This window comes from Natator depressus, chromosome 10 (genome assembly GCF_965152275.1).
Source record: "Natator depressus isolate rNatDep1 chromosome 10, rNatDep2.hap1, whole genome shotgun sequence".
NCBI lineage: Eukaryota > Metazoa > Chordata > Testudines > Cheloniidae > Natator > Natator depressus.
In genome coordinates, this window is record NC_134243.1 from 81,552,028 (window position 1) to 81,574,457 (window position 22,430).

Genomic DNA, 22,430 nt, shown 5'->3' on the forward strand with positions numbered 1-22,430 from the left:
TAGAGATGACCACATCCAAGGTGACACACAAACAGCTCAATGGGACCAAACAAGGGGGCCTGGATAATCTCCATCCAAGAATATTAAAAGGAACTGGCACATGAAATTGCCAGCCTAATAGCAAGGATTTTTAATGAATCTGTGAACTCAGAGACCATACTCTATGACTAGAGAATTACAAATACAGCACCTATATTTAAGAAAGGAAAAATGGTGATCAGGGAAAAACAGGCCCGCTGCAAACAACTGAGGTCAAGGTAAGGTCTTAGGACACATTTTGAAAGAGAAAGTAGTTAAGAACATAGAGGTAAATAGTAACTGGGACAGAATACATTGTTTTACAAAAAGCTATATTGTGTCAGACCAACTTGATCTATTTTTTAAGAAGAGAAGACCATGACAAAGGAAATGCAGTCGATCTAATCTGCCTGCACTTCAGTAAGGCATTTGATACAATTCCTCATAGGGAATTATTAGCTAAAGTGGAGAAGATAGGGATTAATACAAGAATCGAAAGGTGAGTAAGGAACTGGTTAAAGGGGATGCTAGAGTCGGTCATGCTGAAAGGTGAACTGTCAGACTGGAGGGAGGTTACTAGGGAAGTTCCTCAGGGATCAGTCTTGGGACCAAACTTATTTAACATTTTAATTAATAACCTTGGCACACAAAGTGGGTGTGTGCTAATTTGTAAGTGACAAGGTTGGGAAGTTTTGCCAATACAGAGGAAGACTAGAATATCATACAAGAAGATCTGGATGACCTTGAAAACGGGAGTAATAGAAATGGGATGAATAGTGCAAAGTCATGCACTTAGGTACCAACAACAACAAAATTTGCTACAAGGTGGGGACGTATTGGTTGGAAGCGACAGAGGAGGAGAAAGACCTGGGTGTATTGTTCAGTCACAGGATGACTGTGAGCCGTCAATGTGATGCAGCCACACAAAAGGCTAATGCAATCCTAGGATGCATCAGGCATAATATTTCCAGTAGAGACAGGGAAATGTTATTACCATTATACAAGGCACTGGTGAGACCTCATCCAGAACACTGTGTGCAATTCAGACACCCATGTTTAAGAAAGATTAAGTCAGACTGGAACACATGCTGGAGAAGGGCTACTAGAATGATCAGAGGAATGGAAAACATACCTTACAAGAGGAGACTTAAGAAACTTGGTTTCTTTAACCTAACAAAGAAGGCTGAGGAGAGAGAGGATTACTCTCTATAAATACGTCAGAGGGATAAACACCAGTGAGGGAGAAGAGTTATTTAAGTTAAAGGCCAATGTTGGCACAAGAACAAATGGATATAAAGTGGCCTTCAATAAGTTGAGGCTTGAAATTAGACAAAGGTTTCTAACCACCAAATGAAGTAAGTTCTGGAACAGTTTTCCAGAAGTGGGGACAAAAAACCTAACTTGTTTAAAGACTGAGCTTGATAAGTTTATGCAGGGTATGGTATGATGTCATCTGCAGTGGCATATGGCCCTTCCACAAATGATATTAGCAAATGTCTCCAGCCACTGGAGACAGGACACGAGATGGGGAGGGCTCTAGTTACTACAAAGAATTCTTTCACAGGCTTTTGGCCAGTGGGTCTCACCCACATGCTCAGGGTCTAACTCAGTGCCATATTTGGGGATGGGAAGGCCTTTTCCCCCCAGGTCAGACTGGCAGAGACCCTGGGGGGTTTTCCATCTTCCTCTACAGGATGGGGCACGGGTCACTTGCTGGTTTGAACTGGAGTAAATGGTAGATTCTCTGTAACTTGAAGTTTTTAAATCAAGAGTTGAGAACTTCAGTAACTCAATCAGAGGTTACGGGTCAGGTCCTGTGGCCTACGATGCAGAGGAGGTCATACTAGATAAGCATGATGGCCTCAAAGTCTGAGTCTACAAGCACACTTGACATTGGGTAGGTGCAGAAGAAAGCTCATTGCTCACACCACTGTTTAGATATGATTATGGATTCATCTTCATTCGCCTATATTTAACTAGTTTTTTAATATGTATGCTGCACCTTGTTTTGTAGCGTTCCTGCTTTTCCATTGTTCTTTTTTAGTGCCTTAGAAATTCAGGGTGAAATTCAAGCCTTTGCAGACGGCCAGCACAAGGTGTGTGTTCCATCTAAGTCCTCCAGTTTATGGGCCCTCTGCGTAGGGCGAATATGATGTAGTACTTATATAAGTACTACGAGTTGTGGTAGCACAACTCTGATCCACCCTCAGAGGTTGAGGATCGGAGCGTTTCCACTGAAGTTTGAACAGGCAACCCTGAGAAAGCGCTTGATGGCCGTATAAAGCTTTTAAAAGTAACCTCTTAGAAACCACCTCATCACAGATGTCTCCTCAACACCAGAATCAAACATGTACACTCCTGGTATGGAATGACTAATGTCATTCCATGAAACAAACTGACATTGTAATTAGTCCGGCAGCAATTGGTGTCTTAAATTAGGTAACTGAATACACAATTAAATTCCATCTTAAATGGGAACCCAATAGGAACTGTCTGAAAAAACTATAAAAACCAACTGGTGCCTGAAGTTTTCTCTATCATTTTAAAGAAATGGAAAATTATCTAAAGAAACTAGTGCAGGCATGGTGATGAGAAACTGACACAAACCAAATTAAAGGGCAAGTAAGGAAGTCCAGCATGATGATGCTTTTCGCATTATGCAACAGCTTAAGCAGGTGGCAATTGGATTTTTAAGGCACTTGTTTGCCAGTAGTTGAGAAAATGAAAACTATTCAGTAAATCCCCTCTAATCATTTACAGCGGAGAGCTGCCACTAATTTAAGCTTACCCTGCATATTATAGGTTCAGAGGGAACAAAGTTCTCGCTCTCATTTCCCTGCAGCTTTGAAACATGTCCCTTCCTCTTCCCACTCGGTGCTGCTCAAGAGTTCATTTACAGCATCTAATTTGATGTGGGGAGTGCATACATAAAAAACAGTGTAAATAGTAGCATTTTAAAAAGAGATAGAAAGTCTGACCCCACCAACCTTGTGCTAGCAATGTCCCTTAGAATTAATGGGACCTTCAAAAAACAAACTTCTCCACTTGCTATATCAAGTGAGTAGTGAATAAATGAGGACCTGCCAGTAGAGGTCCTTGAAGGCATTCAGAGTAGATATGGTACCAAGAATGATGATTACTCTTGCAGTTCTGGAAAGAGAGACACAGGATGTTCTTAAGTTACCAGAGGTAGCAGAAAGGACACAGAGCTGCTGAGAATGTAGGGAATGACAATCACATGGTGAGATCAGCAATAGTTAGTTATTTATAGACTATCCTTGTAGAAGGCTTACATCAGTGATCTCCAACCTTTTTATGCACAAGATCACTTTTTGATTTTAAGATCAACCTGGCATCTACCCCCCCGGCCATCCCCAAGGCCCCGCCCACTCCATTCCCCACTCCCTCCATCGCTCGCCCTCCCACACCCTCACTCACTTTCACCGGGCTGAGGCAGGGGGTTAGGGTGCAGGAGGGGGTGCGGGCTCTGGGCTGGGGCCAAAGGGTTCAGAGTATGGGAGGGGGCTCTGGGCTGAGCCTGGGGCAGGGGGTTGGGGTGCAGGAGTGAGGGATGCAAGCTCTGGGAGGGAGTTTGGTGCAGGAGGGGTGCAAGAGGGGGTGCGAGGTCTAGGCTCCGGCCAGGAGGCGCTTACCACAGGCAGCTCCTGGTCGACGGTGCAGCGGGGCTCAGGCAGGCCAATGGGAGCTGAGGGGTCAGCAGTTGCACAGGCAGAGCATGGAGACCTGCTGTCCCCCTCCTTCCCAGAGGCCGCAGAGACATGCCAGCAGCCAGCCAGCCACTTCCGAGAGTGGTGTGGGGCCACGGCAGGCAAGAAGCCTGCCGGAGCCCTGGTGCACCACCAGCCGCAGAGATTGCGATCGACTGGCAGAGGCTCCAGGATCGACCAGACGATCGCGATCGAAGGGTTGGTGACCACTGGCTTAGAGTTTTTCAGGTTCGATTATCACAGCAGCAATTACCAGGTCCAATAGACAGTTTTTTTAAAAAATTTATGCTGTGGAACTCAAGTTTGCCATTATCTGCACAATGCGTCCAAACCCAGAGGGCTTGAGTTTGTATCTCCTGGGTGCTGTTCCTCTTTCAGTAGTAGACTGACAGATAGCAGAATGTCCTCAAACAAGATGCTTTGGAGTCTATTAGTTTCGTCCCGCCCAGGTCTACTTTCCTAACTCAGCAGAGGCAGTTAACAGCAGAGCATCTCCCTGCTCACTTGTTTTAGTTATTATCTTGAGATGATCTCCCACCACTGAATGCCTTCAGAGACGACAATGACAGTAGCAGAAAATATCCCTTTTCCCCCAAAGTCTTCTCCTGCATGCAGAATCGGGGCAGACTCTTCACAACAAAACAGCCAGTTAGGAGCCAAATAAGGCTTCAGTGCCAGCAGAGACCAAGCAGAAGGGAAACATGCCACCAAGAGAGAGTACCCGTGTAAGAAGTAAGCCAACATATTTTCAGAAACTCCTCAAATGGCTCAGCAGCAGTTCTGCAGAAAAGGACCTAGGGACCGAATGGCTCGGCAGCAGTTCTGCGAGAAGGACCTGGGGTTACAGTGGACGAGAAGCTGGATATGAGTCAACAGTGTGCCCTTGTTGCCAAGAAGGCCAATGACATTTTGGGATGTATATGCAGAGGCATTGCCAGCAGATCGAGGGACGTGATCGTTCCCCTCTAGTCGACATTGGTGAGGCCTCATCTGGAGTACTGTGTCCAGTTTTGGGCCCCACACTACAAGAAGGATGTGGAAAAATTGGAGAGAGTCCAGCGGAGGGCAACAAAAATGATTAGGGGACTGGAACACATGACTTATGAGGAGAGGCTGAGGGAACTGGGATTGTTTAGTCTGCGGAAGAGAAGAATGAGGGGGGGATTTGATAGCTGCTTTCAACTATCTGAAAGGGGGTTCCAAAGAGGATGGATCTAGACTGTTCTCAGTGGTAGCTGATGACAGAACAAGGAGTAATGGTCTCAAGTTGCAGTGGGGGAGGTTTAGGTTGGATATCAGGAAAAACTTTTTCACTAGGAGGGTGGTGAAAAACTGGAACGCGTTACCTAGGGAGGTGGTGGAATCTCCTTCCTTAGATATTTTTAAGGTCAGGCTTGACAAAGCCCTGGCTGGGATGATTTAGTTGGGGATTGGTCCTGCTTTGAGCAAGGGGTTGGACTAGATGACCTCCTGAGGTCCCTTCCAACCCTGATATTCTATGAAATGTAGCTGTTATGCCAGACCCTACCCTGACACCCCCCCCCCCCCCCCCGCCATCTTAAACTGTTTATACACAGGGAGAAAAAGGCAAAAACCTTTATGCTACCCTGCAAGGGTCACCATTCCTTAAGGCAGTGATTATCTGGGGAATGTACATCTTACTAATTGTTTGATACTGGGGCCTCTCTATGGATATCTGTGTCAGACTGAAAACTCCATTTTGAGTGTGGGGTTTGTATGCCTTTTCTGCTGAATTTTGCCTCCATGTTAAGCTGAAACCCACAGGTGGTGACAGGAGAAATTCTTGTACCTGGCATAAGGATAACAGTAGAGGGTCATTAAATTTGAAGGCCTCTTCATATGGAGTACTCATGGACAAAGATGGCTACCACCCAGAGCAAGCCAGTTTTTCAAGTCCGAACTCCAAGGGGGTGGTAATCAGGCAGCAGATCCCCTGGACGACGACTAATGGGAGGTGACCCAACAAAGGGGACAGGAAGTTATAAAAAGAAGGGTCTCTTACGGATCATTTTAGAGAGCGCACGGAAGGTCACTGACTGCAGGGTTCAGAGATGGATTCCATGATTTGGAAAGGAAGCCATGTGCAGGAGAGGAAGGATTCTGGATATGCTCTAAGAGACTCTGACCTAAGCCCAAAGAGTACTCAGGAGTGGTGAGGAAACTGAAGCAGGGAAATGTGTACAGGTGTTTTATGGTTTTGTCTAGATCTGTATATTTTTTGTGCTGTCTAAAGTAAAGAGGGATTGATTTAGGAACCCCCTGCAAAGCCTGTGTGTGTTTCCACTATCACATATCCCTAGAGAGGTCAACTGCAAGGCAGAGTACCCCCAAGGCTGGAGCTCTGGTAAAGGGTGTGGTTAAGTAACAGATGTCTACGGGGACCAGCACTGGTCCTGGGGACCTAGAGCAGCTGGACCATGAGGTCTCCTTTTCATGAAGGACTAACAGAGAGCCTGTGCCCAGGAAGCTTCCCTTACACACCAATGAAAGAGAGTGCAGACTCAGGACTTTGAGCTCAGTCTCAGGAAACGTAAAAACACATGGGTCTAGTATGGTGGGGCCCACACACACCAGCCTGGTGAGTGTGAAGCAGGGGGAGCGTGGCCAAGGCTGTGACAAAGTACAAGGATGATCAGACTGTGGGGTGCACCACGTGGGCGGGTCTCTTCTCTCCATTTCCCACTCCCTTCCGGCAAGATTCTTCTGGTATTAGCCTACGTTCCAGGAAACACATCATGTGCAAGGCATTTGCTCTCTCTCACTACTGCTAGAATCACTCAAAATCACCAGGTTCGGTTTCCAAGATGGAGCAAGCACATGAATCTTCATTCACAAGGATGCAAGTCAAATCTGCAAGAAAAGCTCTTTCACACTGCCACCTGCCTCCATGATACAGCAAAGGGGATCCCAAGAGTCCCAGCTAAAAGTGTGGGTTTTGGACACTATAGCGGGGAAAACCTGGTAACTGTGTCCATGGATAGAAAAGCTGTCTGCCAGTTTTGATAGCTCCTCCTTGCACACAAGGGATATGTTATGGGATCTGTAACAGGTTGCTAGGTTCCATAATTGTTGCTAGGTTCCATAAACACTGTTTTTCCTTTAAATCATTCCAGAAGGAAAACTGCCCCTCTCTAAATAAAACTATTGTTGAAGGAAATGTGTTACAAACTTCAGAGATTGTGGCTCCCCAAGCCCATTTCCATTTGTTGTTGGGGTATAACAGCACACTGTTTTTCCTGCTGAGCAGTGCTGCTTATCTACTGGGACACTTCCAGACATGCCAACTCTCACAAATGAATCGCAAGAGATGCGATTTCTAAGGAAAATTAAGCCCGATTCATGATCTCGCAAGTTTCATGATCTTCAAAAAAAGAGCAGCACTATAAACAATGTCTAATCATATTCAGCAGCAAGAAGGATCTAAATTCTGAAGCAAGACCCTGTTTTCTGTAGCTCTTCAATTCATCAGACTGAGGATTCTGTAGCATTTTCAGGTACATTTTTTAAAATGGACATTTTATTGAGTGAAATAAGAAAACACCACAATAGGCAGTTGCTATAGTACCCAGTTGTTTTGATATTAAATTCAATGTTGTTTACTGTACCATGATCTCTTCAGTTTTCCCCCCACAGATCGTTGTTAACACACCACGAGTACATTGTAGAAACTGGAGTGGCAGGTGGGTGCACCAGGACAGACACGGTAATTAGATGTTTAGGAGCAGAGATGGGGACACATGGGACTTTTGGCCTTTGGGAAGAATTGTGGGAGAAGCACATTAATCCATATTACAGAACAGAATAAGAACCTATACAGAACAGGATGTGTCTACTATAACCGTCAGTGGTAAAATAATTAGCAGTGGTGACATGTGACGTTTCAGAATTGAGATGAGCAGGAGTAGCTCACACCCCTTACTGCTATTACTGCTAACGCCATCTGCAGACTCAAGACAACAAAACCACTCAAGACATCAGATGCTATAGCAAATTCTGCCACAATGGGTGAATTTTGCAGCAGGTTCCAGAACACACAGGGTCTGGATCCCATATAAAGCATGTAGTCAGTGTTTCAGTTATTTTAATTTTTTTTTAAAGCCTTTTCTAATATCAACTTCAAACTAAAATCTCATCACACTCCACCCTTTTTACAACTTGTTGCTAATATCCATGAGAAATGAATGGTATTTGTTTACATCCTCTTACTTCCTCCTTTTTGCTGGCCCAGACTTGCATGCTTCTGGGGCTTGGTAGCAGTTCCTCGGCTTCTCTGCCAGCTCATTCTGGCGTACGTTTAAGTCAGCATACAGAACCCTTTATTTAAGGAAGATGGGCAACACCAGTGCAATGGGCTTCTCAACTGATTGTACTCAACTTTCTCATTAGAAATTATATGGAAGCCAGGTAAGCATAAATATCCAAATGCACTGTAGGTTTTGACGTTAGTACATTCGTTAGTACTTTATACCATGAGTAAATAGCTACATTTTCCATTTAAGCAAGGACTAGGTGGCATTTTGTCCCGTCCTACACTAGCTGTAGCGTATCATTTTCCTATACTCTTACCTGTCCCTTTCTCTTGATTTTATTTAATTTATTTAAAGACTATAGATTGTCATGTTCACCAGTGGTCCTTGTGTTTTCACCCACAGGCTATACACGTTACACTTATTTTAATGTTTAAAAAAATTCTATAGCATCCAGAATAATGGAACTCTACACCAATACCTGCAAAGTGAAAACTGTTGATGTCACCTTCTCTTTCCAGTAGACAACTTGGTTGGATTTGTTCTTACCAGAAGTCAGCTCACATATTGCCAATATTGCAACAGTTCTCAAACTGTGGGTCAGGACCCCAAACTGAGTCATGACCCCATTTTAAAGGGGTCGCCAGGGCTGGCTCAGATTTGCTGGGGCCCACGGCAGAAGCTGGAGCCCCACCTCCTAGGGCTGAAGCCGAAGCCTGAGGACTTCAGCCCTGGGCAGCGGTGCTCAGGTTGCTGAAGCCCTTCGGCTTAGGTCCCCCAACCCAGGGCAATGGGGTTTGGGTTTTGGCCCTTGGCCCTCTCCCACCCACGGGGCAGGGTTCAGGCGGGCTCAGGCTTCGGTCCCCCCTCCTGGGGTCTTGCAGTAATTTTTCTTGTCAGAAGAGGGTCACAGTACAATGAAGTTTGAGAACCCCTGCAATATTGTATTTGAGAGGGGAAAGGGATGGACCACAAGAGAGGCAGAGATTGTGGCAGATCTGCTTTTTCAGTGTCAGCAATCAGTTTATACTATGAACAGGGCAATAAACGGCATGCTTTGCAAAGGTCAGAGTACGTTTGCCTTTGAATAAAATTGACATTGGAAAGATTCACCTGTGAATTTACACAGAGAAATTATAATGAAAAGTTTGGTTTAAAAAACTCTCTTGCATGGGCTGAAGAGATTAAAGAGAAATAGGTTAGACTGAGATTGTCATGAGAACTGACACTGGAAACAAGTTTCAAACACTCCTATTTCGCCAGCTGTTCTTTCTGTCATAGAACAGAACAGTGTCAGCTAGTTCCCTTCCCTACCCCCACACTGGTAAAGAAACTCTCAGGCCTTCTGGTTTTTCACAACATCAAACTATTTTAATGAGGAATTGACATTTACAGTGGAGTTCTAGACTGGAATGTTTTAAATGCAGATCTCCACCCTGTAATTATTATTGGATAATGAGTTAAGACATCTGCTAATGGTTGGATAAATAAGACATGTAAAATGTTCACTATTTTTGTTTTTTCTTTCAGCTAAGAACTTATGCATAACGACACTCCCTGCTTGAGAGAACACTAAAGCTTCAAGACAGACCAGTAAGGGAATGTTTACATTGGAATAAAAACCCTGCCGTTGGCCTGGATCAGTGTACTCAGGCTCACGGGCTGAAAACCTGCTGTGTAGACATCTGGGCTTGGGCCCAAGCTCTGGGACCCTGCAAGGGGTCCTCTGTTATTTGGGATTAATTGAAGGAGGGTAATAGAATTGTTAATTGAGTCCTGCATCAGCCACTCAATTATCCTGACCGGAATCAATGTCAGACTGACAGGCCTATAACCTGAGTCATCCCATTAACTTTTTTAAATATTGATATTAACATTAGTTTTCTCCTCATCTTCTGGAACTTCCCCAGTGTTTCAAGATTATTGAAAAGTGTCTTGAATTCAAATTATCTGGACCCACTGATTTAAAAATGTCTAACTTTAGTAGCTTCTGCTTAACATCTTCCTCAGATACAAGTGGAATGGAAAGAGTGTTCTGACCATCTGATACGACTATATCATCTGTTTTACCCCCAAATACCAAACAGAAATATTTACTGAACACTTTCTTTTCTGCATTATTATTGATAATTGTACCATTTCCATCTAGTAGTGAACCAACACCATTGTTAGGATTCTTTTTGTTCCTAATATACTTAAACTCCTTATTGTCTTTAACTCTGCTGGCCATAGCTTTCTTCTCGTGTCCCTTTGTTTCCTTTATCAATTTTCTACAATTCCTAGCTTCTGATTTGTATTCATTACTATCAACTCCCATTGTCCTCCATTTGTTACAGTTGCCTTCGTTTCCACTCCAAACCAGGTCAGTTTTTCCACCAATATGGCCTTCTTCTTCAATTGTGGCTTTTAGGGCATCTAGCAAAGTGTTCTTAAACAACTCCCACTTACTCACATTTTCTGTATTAAATTCTTCCTCCCAGCTGATTTGGTTCATGATTGTTTGCAGCTTTGTGAAACTGACCATTTTAATGCAAAAAAATCTCTCTCTCCCTCCCTCAGAGGTCTGGATTTTATTCTGTTTGCACATTATAAAAGTGATCAACTCATGATCACTTGTACATATGCTACCATTAATTATTAGTTCTGTGATCAGCTCCTTAAACTGTCTAGATTTTAGTGCATGACTGAGCCTTCTAATAATCTATCTAGGGCTATCAAGTGATTAAATAAATGGTGTTCTATTCTTGTTTAACAGTGCGATTAATCGCACTATTAATTTTTTTAAATAGTTTTGGACATTTTCAAATATATTGATTTCAGTAACAACACAGAATACAAAGTGTACCGTGCTCACTTTATATTTATTTTTTATTACAAATATTTGCAATGTAAAAACAAAATAGTGTTTTTCAATTCACCTAATACAAGTACTGTAGTGCAATCTCGATCATGAAAGATGAACTTACAAACCTAGAATTATATACAAAAAAACTGCACTCAGAAACAAAACAATGTAAAACTTTAGAGCCTACAAGTCCACTCAGCCAATTGCTAAGACAAACAAGTTTGTTTACATTTACAGGAGATAATGCTGGCTGCTTCTTATTTACAATGTCACCTGAAAGTGAGAACAGACGTTCGCATGGCACTGTTGTAGCTGGCATTGAAAGGTATTTACATGCCAGATATGCTAAACATTCGTATGCCCCTTCATGCTTCAACCACCGTTCCAGAGGACATGCGTCCACGCTGATAACAGATTCTGCTTGATAACCATCCACAGCAGTGCGGACCGACGCATGTTCATTTTCATCATCTGAATCAGATGCCACCAGCAGAAAGATTGATTTTCTTTTTTGGTGGTTCGGGTTCTGTAGTTTCCGCATTCGAGTGTTGCTCTTTTAAGATTCTGAAAGCATGCTCCACACCTCGTGCCGCTCAGATATTGGAAGGCACTTCAGATTCTTAAACCTTGGGTCCAGTGCTGTAGCTATCTTTAGAAATCTCACATTGGTACGTTCTTTGTGTTCTGTCAAATCCGCAGTGAAAGTGTTCTTAAAATGAACAGCATGTGCTGGGTCATCATCCCAGACTGCTATGACATGAAAAATATGGCAGAATGCAGGTAAGTCAGAGTAGGAGACATACAATTCTCCCCAAGGGGTTCAATCACAAATTTAATTAATGCATTATTTTTTTAACGAGCATCATCAGCATGGAAGCATGTCCTCTGGAATGGTGGCCGAAGCCTGAAGGGGCATACGAATGTTTAGCATATCTGGCACGTAAATACCTTGCAATGCCAACTACAAAAGTGCCATGTGAACGCCTGATACCTTTGTGAGGGGTGGATAAGAAATTGTTTAGGCAGGGATAAGAGGAAGCTCTGTAGTAGCCTCATGTGAGCACAGACTTCCTAAGAATATCCACATGGAGACCACTGGTCCGAGAAGAGACAGAAGCATATGAATGGGAATTCCCCTTGAAAGGTTGATTGTTTTGGTAAGATTTCTCCCCTTCTCCTGTCCTTCCTGCAACAAGCAATTTAGTAGATTACAATGACCAACCCCACTCAGATTGGGAATACACAGAACTCTCACATAACCATGGCTCTGTAGCATCCTTCTTGCTCAGTGGTAGAGCGTACAGCTGACTCTGGATGAGGCTTGGATAAGGTGGTCACCAGGAAAGGTGAGAGACAGACCGCTTCCTTTTGACAGCTACTAGTAACACTCCCAGCCCTGTTGCTAAACCAGAGGGCAAGGACCTGTACTGGTAACGTGCTCCAAGAGCTAAGCTTAGGAAGCAACTGTGAGACTGTCAAACTGGGATACGAAGACAGGCATCCTTCACATCTATACAAGTCATGCAGGCCCTTCCACTGATGTCAGCTAGTGTGGATTTGAAGGTGTCCATCTTGATTTTTGTTAAATGGACCTGTTTGATACTTTCGGAAAGTGCTCTGTAGCCTTCTGGGCTTGTTTTAGATTGTTTAACTAGGAATAATATGGAGTAAGGCCTTTTCTCCCGCGAAGAGGAGGGATAGGTTCAATAGCTCCCATTCACAGGAGATCCAGAACGGCTATCTGCATGCACTGACTCCTCCACCAGCAGAAGCCCTTAGGCGTACGATTTCTCTTTTTTTAGAATAGTTTGAGAGAGACCATATTTGCAATACTGCCCACCCATGTGGGCATTGCCTGTAAGAGCACGCAAGGGCACTCAGGGTGCCAGATGACAATATTCTTTTGTCTTGTCTGATGCCCTAGGTAGTTGGCATGATGCCCTCAATAGTTTTCATGCCTGAAGGTTCGGGCTGAGGTGATGCTTGCCTGGACTTGGTTGCCTGTGAAGAGCCTGTATAGTGAGAAGGCCACTTTCTGGCAAAAAAATTTCCTAAGTAGAAATGACGAGTCCTTGATGACCAGGAAAAAAAGGCTCAGTCATCTTCGGCAGTGACACCAAGATCAATTTTGACTGGTGCACACCGAGGAAAGTTCTGGCCTTGCAGAATGGAGACAGGGGTAAAAGAAAGAAATTGTGGGCCAAGAAGCCCCTCACTGCCTGCCAGTTCTTCTGCATCGGAATTGCTGTCAACTTATCACTCTATAGCCAGCTACTGGGGGAAGGAGGTGGAGGCAGTACCGAGGCAGGGCAATCTGGACCAGAAGCTGGGAGCAATAACCAGGATATTAGGGCCTGATGACAACTGGAAATGACACCCCAATAGTTAAGCCATGGCGACCTGCAGTGGCAGCTGATGAGGATAGCCTGATGTTTTCCCAGTCTTTAGGTGTGGCAGGAAATCCCTATCCTGCTATTACACACTCCCAGGGTGTATTAGGAGGGATATATAGCCATAGCTTGACTAAGGAATCTGTATATCTCAAATGTAGCTCACAATACTCAGTTTTCCTGAAAATCTGTTCTCTGTGCACGTGGTTTTTTGTTTCTTTAATAATTTTATTATTTTAGTTTTTAGCTCTGATTTGGAGAGTTGGCCTTCCTCTCCTAAGCAAAGAGAATTCCTACTGCGGGGTTGTGTGTATGCATGCCTACAGGAAACAGCACATATCTATGGCATGGTCTTTTCAACACTGAATTGCCAATGCTGCACTCTGTGAGGGTGAGCAGTTACTGAAGAATGCCTGCCCTGTTGCACTTCATAAAGGTAAACAGGGGAATCAGATGCTGAGAATTATCTGCACTCTGCAGATTTACAGAGTTTTGTGGGAAACAGATTTCACTTTGTGACTCTTAGGGTACACCCACCCTGCAATAAACAGCCCACAGCTGTGACTCTTAGAGCCTGGGTCAATTGACTTGGGGTCACAAGGCTCGAACTGGGGGGCAAAAAATTGCAGTGTAGACATTCCAGCTCAGGCTGGAGCCTGGGCTCCGAGACCTACCCCTCTCATGGGACTTCAGAGCCCGGGCTCCAGCCCCAGCCTGAACATCCACACTGCACTTTTTAACCCTGCAGCCTAAGCCCGCTGACCCAGGCTGGCCATAGCCGTGCTGCAGGTCTTTTATTGCTGTGTAGACATACCCTTAGAGCACATCCTAAAGGAAACCCTTGATTCAGACTCTTCAGAAGATGGAAGAGCACCAGAACCTATGTAAAAGTGGGGGGGCTGCCAGCACTGGAACCAAGGACTACCCTTTCTCTTCCTCCCAAGGCCCCGCCCCCTATTCCGCATCTTCCCTGAGGCCCTGCCCCCTGACCAGTCCAGAAGCTGGGCCATGGTAAGAGTCTCTCTGGCGGCCCAGCACCCCACTCAGGACAAGTGGAGGGTCTGGGGCTCCCCACAGATTCATGGTTCTCTGGAGGTGGGGGAGGGACCCTGTGATTACTCTTTTGAGCAGCTTTCGTGCCTTGAGAAAAAGGGGGTTTGTGTGGGACTGGGCCCATAAGGGGGCTTCCCAGCATCCCACGCTTTGTTCAAGTGAGTTTCCTGGACATGGCCTGGAGGTAGGCTGACCCTAGGCTAGGGGCACCGGGCTCTAGCTCGTCATACAAAGGGAGTCTTTGGCCATTCTGCCCCACTGGGAGGCGCTACTGGGCTGACATTGCTGGCAGAGAATAGCTATGAGCCACTGAAGAGCTGGCGGGGATGCATGCTGCAGAATGGAGGGAGGGGTTGGGTCTGAGCGTAGGTTACCAGACTCTCCTTGCTCTGTCCCTGGATCCCTCTCATTAGCTTCCTGGCACCACCAGTGCAGGGGAGGTGCTGGGCAGCTGCTCCATGGGGCTGTGAATGCAGACTCCAGGGGTTGGGTGGAAAGCTTCCCTGGCCCTTTGACACTTTGTTCAACCTAAGCTCCTCCACATGGAGAGGGGAGGGAGCAGCTGCTTGCTGGTCCCAGGGCTGCTGTGCTCATCTGTGCCAGGTACAGGGGATTTTGCTGCCGTTGTCCTGGGGCCTCTCCTGCTTGGGAAGGGAGGCTGCTAGAAATCCTGCTCCGTCTGAGCACTTGAGGCACACAGATCGCCATGGAGGTAATTAATCAGCAGGGGAGACGCAGGAGACATCTGATTTTCCCCTTCTCTGCCACGCTGCATTCCACATGGTTGAACAGAGGTGACAGAGTACCAGCCACTCAGGGGGAAGGGAATCATCTGGCAGAAGAGGCAGACCTTCACAGCCAGGAGATTTTAAACCTTCTCCCTCCCCCTTCTTTAAAGTTTGCTCTGCAGTAGGGAGGAGCTGGACTCTGCCTGCTTAAAGCTAGAGAGGTAGATGAAATCTGGGGGTCTCAGAGGTGGAACAATACACTTCCCCTACTGCCAATTGACAGGTTTAGTCGGTCTCCCAATCTGCATAGAACAGATAACAGCATTTTCTAATACGCCTATCAATAGAGGATACTTTAGTTACGTATTTAGAAAAATATATATACTAATGAGTCTCAGCTACAGGATATAGATTGAGCCATTTAGGCTCTGTGAAGAGAGATGTTATCAGGACTTTCTACATAGCCTGGGAGCAAACTAATATTGGTTGAATTTTTACATAAAAATGTGAAGTGCTTATGAAGGATCAGGCTGTGGCCTGGTTTGCGTGGCCACACCAGGGAGTAAGAGCTGGTGTGCTGGGAGAAGTACACAGCACTAGGTACAAGTCTGGCAAAAGGCACATCCTCATGAAGCAGAGGGAAACCAGGAGGCAGAGTGTGACTCACTCAAGCTGCCTTCCAGTCTGCTCAGGGGCAGTACACAAACGCATCGTCCCTCGCTCAGGGCTCATGGCAATGCGATGACTGAGGGCTAGTATACACTAGGAGCACTACATGGGCACAGTTGCTGTAGCGTGTCTGGTGAAGTCGCTCTATGCCAATGGAAGAGAGCTCTCCCGTTGGCATAAATTACTCCACCTCCACGAGAGGCGGAAGCTACGTCGGCGGGGAGCATCTTAGGTTGCTGTAACCTGCGTCGTTCAGGGGGTTGCTGTAACCTGCGTCGTTCAGGGGGTGGCTTTTTCACATCCCTGACCAATGTAAGTTATATCGACATAAGCGGTAGTGTAGACCTGCCCTCAGGCCTGGTCTACACTAAAAAGTTAGGGTGACCTAGCTACGTCATTCAGGAGTGTGAAAAATCCACACCTGAGTGACATAGTTAAGCCAACCTAACCCCTGGCATAAAAAGCACTAGGTTGAGTGAAAAATTCTTACATTGGCCTAGCTACTTGCCTCTTGGCGAGGCAGATTACCTACACCAACAGGAGAACCACTCCCGTCAGCACAGGTAGTGTCTACATTCAACTGCTACAGCAGTGCCATTGCAGTGTTTCCAGTGTAGACAAACCTCCAGTCTGAAATTAAAAATTCTCAGACAGGTGTTAGTTGGTATAATTCCACATATTGAAAAAGGAGCATTTGAAAATATTACATAGAATTTAATAATCTGATTTTATTACTTCCCGTCACGAAAGGCAGCAGTCTAGTGATTAGAGTACATGCTCAAGGAGGAACTATTGCGTTGTAGGGCTGGCTCTGCTACGGACTCCCTCTGTGACCCCATTCACCCACCAAGAAAAGAAGATCTGGGGAAAATACTTCCCTGCCTCACAACTTTCGCAAGGACTCGTTTGTTTATAAAGCACCTTATGAATGCTAACTATTATGTAATTTAGAGAAGAGTTCAAACAAACTGGAAGCACTTTGCCAGTCCTAGTCAAAAAGCTCAGATAAACAATACTATGTGCTTACTGCGTAACCATGCTGAAGGGTTAACAATGATATTTTACAATGAGTTTTTGCTTGTCTGTTGATTTAATCTGTTTCTCTTTTAGAGCTCCTGAAATCCATAAGTATTCTATTAAAATAAACACTCCTTCCACTAAGCTTTTTAATTATAATCCACCTCTAAAGATGTATTAGAATCTACAATATTACCGACAACATGCGTATCTTGTCTAACTGTATTGCATGTTTCTGATTTAAACTAAACCTTTGAGGGCAGGAGTCATCAGCCTAAAACCATATGTATTAGCAGCTTCACCCCTCTATTTCATTTTGGAGTAAACATGACACAATTTGTTCTCAGAAATTATCAGAACCAATTATCAATAACGAAAATTGTTGGCACTTAATTCTTAGCAGCACATTAATATAGTAAGAGTAAGATCTGTGATAGCATCTGGACAACTGGATTAAAGGTTGACAGGGGTTTGACCTATCAGATAGGACATCACAACCACTTATTCCAGTATTTTGCGTCTAGCAATGACAAATGCTTAATGATTCTGAGGAAGACAAAAAACCCTCAGTGCACCAAGACAATAGTGGAGAGTTACATAGCAAGGTAGGATTTTTTTTCCTGACTCCTCTAGACAAGAATACTTAAAAAACTACACATATCTCATTTTGGATAGCGACCACTGTCAGTGGTCATATAATTATCCATCCACCTCTTTTTCAACATTCTATGCAGAATATAAATCTTGACCATCCACAGTAATGAATTCTCAGACTGTGCAATGAATAAAGTAACATTTCTTTCTATGAGTTCTGAATGTAGTTTAATTTTGATTATTTCTTCCTCTCCCCCAAATATTTTCTCCAGTCTTATATTACAGAATGAGTTAAAGTAATTCGTTTTTAATATGCCCCAATTTGGAATCTTTCAGAGTCCCCTCAAATTCTTCTCCTTTAAATAATGTAGGTTATTGAAATTTCATATGTGCAGATTTCAGTAGTTTCTAACCATCTTTGATGTCCTACTCTATAGACATTCCCAGCCTCCACTAAATCTTTCAAGTGCGGCAGACAACTGGAACCAGATGTAGACATAACACCACTCGATATAATTTAAGTAGTTTCTCTTAAACACGTCCAAGCATCCTATATGTTCTTAACTTCTATTGCATGATGTCAGTGACCTTTCCAGAGGATCTCATACAGCTTTTCACCCCTGAAACTCTAGAGTCCATCAGTACGCATGTGAAGGTTATCCTATTTTTGTCAATAAGCATTACCTTACATTTGTACAAGTTAAGTTGCATTTGCCATCCACACTGCCCTATCGGGCAATGTGTTTAAAGCTTCTGTTTTTAAATTAATTTTTAGGAAGTTGTCCACTCATTTCTAGCATATCAGTACAGATTATTTAGAATAGACCAGCATGTTGAAGTATTTCCAAAAATACAATGCTAAAGGGATATTTAAGTCAGCCTTGTTGAGATATTTTCAACAAATATTAGTTTTCCACCTAAAATATAGTGGCTAGGTCTCAATAACACAACACTATTTTCAATTTAGCCACAAAATAAAGTAAGTTTTACAAGACTGAACAAAAAATTTTAATGAAGCATTATAAAATATATGAATTGTGGAAACAAAAAGACTGCAACATAACATAATAGCAAAAGATAGCCTTAATGTACTGGGAAGTCATATAAACAATATTGACCAGAACTGATTCAGATGGCACAACTACTAGAATGAAAACTTAACTCTAAAGAGAAAGTTTTAGTTGCTAGTGGCTATAGTACTTCTAAACTACATGATTTAATGAAAAAATCATTTGCCTGACACACCACTTCTGAAACTGCATAGTAAAGTATTCCGATCCTGGCTCAGTCAACAGATGCTAAAACGATAAAAAAAAATAATTCACAGAGCCTATGCAAGAGATTGCTTTATTTAAAGTGAGAAATTATAAGACAAAACTAGACTGGAGGACTGGATGTCAAAGCTTGCTCCATGCTTTCCATTATGAAAGACATTAAATTACTACATTAGCGCAATGACATTCCTCCTTGTTTCCTACCCACTACCCAGTCCTCCCACTTTACTCCTCCCTTTTCCCTCCCACACTAAGCTTTATGATCATGCTCCTCCTTATCCCTACAAACTCTCCTCCCCTCTAACCAACCTCCTCCAGCATTCCACCCTCATTAATAATCCCCTCCCCTTTCTTCTCCTGAAGTGTTGTGCAGTCATATTTCTCACTGGGACTGGGCACATGTGGTTATATTTGTAGAGCACTCTAAAATTATAAAATCTGTGTACGATGCTGTAATAACTATTAGCATATAATACGAGTACAAGAAATCTAAATAATACCAGAAAAAACTTTCAGTCCCCGAGAGTATAACTTTGACAAAAAGAAACTTGATGGAATGAATAATACACAACCTCTGTGTCACCTCTAATTCAGAGATGATTCAGCAGCCATTGGCGTTTCTTGATGCACAAGTAATCTTTTGCATTTCATTTGTTCCGAAGTGAGGATGAGTATCTTCATTGAACGCCTAGTGTAACTTGCAAGAATGCAGTACCTCAACAGTAACTGGACCACCCAAAGACATTTACAGCATCAGTACATGTTGGAATCTCAAGAATGTAGAATATTTAGGGTTGAATGCTGCTGTGACCACCTCTAAGCATGAGCAACTGACATCTATAAGGTGACATACATCTTGAGAACTTTAAAAAAAATAAATCAATTTACCATTGGTGAATAAGGCACTTTCCTTGACAAGAGGTGGCAGATGGTGCGCAAAGCCCTCAATTTATGTAGAATTTAGCTTTTTATTTTAAGAAGTTTCTAGATCCTACAGCTACAAACTTAACCTCCCAATTGTGAAACACAGCAGCATTGTTCACCTGAGTATGATCCGAGTCCATTCATGTGACTGAATGGACTGCTTAAAGCTTTCCCAAGCAGCAACAGCATCAAGAAGTTAACAAAACTGGATAACATCCCTTATTCAGAACTTCATATAGACTGCAAAGGAATTGACACTAATTCTGTCAATTTCACTCTGCTACTGCTTGAGAAAGTTATGAAAAGCACCAGATCCATGCATAGAGGCTACTAAGGAAGAACTACCGTCCAAAAATATAGAAGCTGTGTGAGAGATCTTACCTGGAGAAAAAGGCTTAGGAAACAAGGGGTTGAAAGGAAGTACCTTTCTGCCTTCCGGGGCTAGATGAGGGTGGGGGAGCTTGGAATTTATTGGACACCTACTAGCCAAAATCTAATACAAAAAAAAAGAGAGAGAGAGAGAGAGAGAGAGCGCGCGCGCGCGCACGCGCTCCCAAGATGGATCCTGGGACAGCATCTCAGCAGGATTCCCACTATCTTCCCTCCCACAGCAGTTAGGAACAGGGCCTGGAATTCTCCAAGGCATTTCCCTTTACTTGTATTAACAGCCACCCACACAAAGTTTCTCCATAGTAAACTTACAAGCTAGAGTTTGGTATGTACCTGGTAAATATTTCAAGGCCTAATTATCTCAAAATTACACACCAACAATTTAATAACTAGTACCCACTATACACCTCGATTTTGTGGCATACTGACACCCATCCAAAACTCACGCTGTACACCATATCATCAGCATCTCCTCCCGTCTACATTTGACCATGAATATGAACTTCTTCGTTTCTGCATGCCAAATCACCCTAGCAATAGCCATTTCAAATCACTCAGTTCCTTCTCAGAAAGTTAGTTTCTGTTCAGTCATGATCCTCAATGTTTCATAATCTCAGCAAAAGCAATTTATTGTCATATATCAAAATAATCTCAACTTTACAAAAATATTTTGTTGCAGTAAATGAATCACATTTATTTGAGGTGGGAGGGTATTTGACCAAAATCCTGGATCTTCCTATTTTCCCTCAAAATTGTCAATTACTGAATATCAGTGTTGTGATTTACTAAAGCATTTCTTAACATTTAAGTATCACCATGTTAGACTTGCTCTGAAAAAGCAAAGAATACGACTGTAACAGATGACTTCTAATGTCTACCATAAGACAGTGCAAGTCTATACATTATACGTTAAGCTTAAAGACACTTCTGAACGTATGTATTTTGTAACAGCGTTAAACGTGGAACTGTGAGATAGAGAAGAATCAGCATTATACCAAGCAAGCTTCCGGAGCACAGTTGTACAAACGTGAGGGCTGTATTTCGGAGTATTTCTACACCTCTTTCCAGTAAGCCACATTCCCAAGTGTACACTATACACACATTTCCTGAGAGATAAAAACCCATTGACAGGGCACGTAAGCTTTAAGAGAAGCGACGGAATACAGCAGGCTGGCTCTGGAGAGCTGGGGGTGGACAGAGAATTCCATCACACGCACCCCCCCGCGGCGCGGCCCTCCGCGCAGTGCCCCACAGCCCCCCCCTGCCACTGCCCCGCGACCCCCCCCACTCATCCCCCACACTGCCCCGCGACGCCCCCATTCATCCCCCACACCCCTCCCCCCTCGGCCCCCCCACTCATCCCCCACACTGCCCCGCGACGCCCCCATTCATCCCCCACACCCCTCCCCCCTCGGCCCCCCCACTCATCCCCCACACTGCCCCGCGACGCCCCCATTCATCCCCCACACCCCTCCCCCCTCGGCCCCCCCACTCATCCCCCACACTGCCTCGTGCCCCCCCCACTCATCCCCCACACTGCCCTGCAATGCCCCCACTCATCCCCCACACCCCTCCCACTCATCCCCCCACTGCCCCGCGACCCCCCCCACACTCCTCCCCCCACTGCCTCATGCCCCACACCCCCTCGTGCCTCGTGCCCAACTCCCCGCCCCGCGCAGCCCCCAGCCCAGGTCACGGCCCCCCCCGCGCGCGCTGAGGCGGGGACTCACCACGCCCCCGCCCACCGACGCTTCGTGCTGCTTCTTCAGCCGGGACTTGAGGCTCTTCATGGCGCGGCCGCGGCTCGCTCTGCCGCCGAGCGGGACGGAGCCAGACTCGGCGGCTCCAGGGGGGGCCGCCCCTCCGCCCGCCGCACCCAATCGCCGGCCGCCGGCGCGGGCGCGCTCGCCAATGGGAACGGAGCGCGGGGGCGGGACTTCCCTTTGGGAAAAGGGGGGGCGGGCCCCACCTGGGCGGGGGCGGGGCCTGCGCACCTGGCTGCTCAGCGCCCCGCCCCCGTGGCCGCCGCAGGGCCCGAGCGCGGCCGCCAGGGGGCGCCCGCGGCAGCGCCCCAGCACTCACCGGGGGGGGGGGGGGCTGCTCCCTGCAGTGCCGGGGGGGCTGTATAGATGCATAGTGGCCCAGCAGCCCCTCTGCACAGGGCCTGCCTGGGGCGCCCCAGCAGCCCCCACCCCAGGAAGCCCCCTTGCCAGGGGTACATCCCAGACCCCCCCCACCCCAGAATCACCCTCTGTGGCTGGGGGGTAGCTCCGCCAGCATCACCCGCGGCCTGGGGCTTAGGGGTACACTCAGAACCCCTGCTTGCTGGCCAGGGCTTTGCATGGTCGAGGCTGCAGCATTGTGGGGGACATAACAAGGGGGGTTGGCCCCGATTCAAGGCTGATTGTTTTAAAGGTGGCTTTGTGCTCGTGCAAGGCCCACTGGAGACAGCGGGAGCCTTTCCCCTGACTTTCCAGCGAAGCCAATCAGAGCAAAACTGAGCCATAATTTGCCTAAAATAAACCGAAAAAC

General features: G+C 45.3%; 1 protein-coding gene across 3 annotated transcripts in view; it reads right to left on the reverse strand.

The window, feature by feature from the left end:
- Nucleotides 1–21,739, reverse strand: part of UACA (uveal autoantigen with coiled-coil domains and ankyrin repeats) — a 72,099-nt gene extending 50,360 nt beyond the window's left edge. For all 3 annotated transcript variants that reach the window (XM_074966651.1, XM_074966653.1, XM_074966650.1), the window contains exon 1: nt 21,629–21,739. In XM_074966651.1, coding sequence (XP_074822752.1) covers nt 21,629–21,688 — 60 coding nt within the window. In that variant the 5' untranslated portion in view covers nt 21,689–21,739. The remainder of the gene's footprint in view (nt 1–21,628) is intronic.
- Nucleotides 21,740–22,430: the final 691 nt, after the last annotated feature.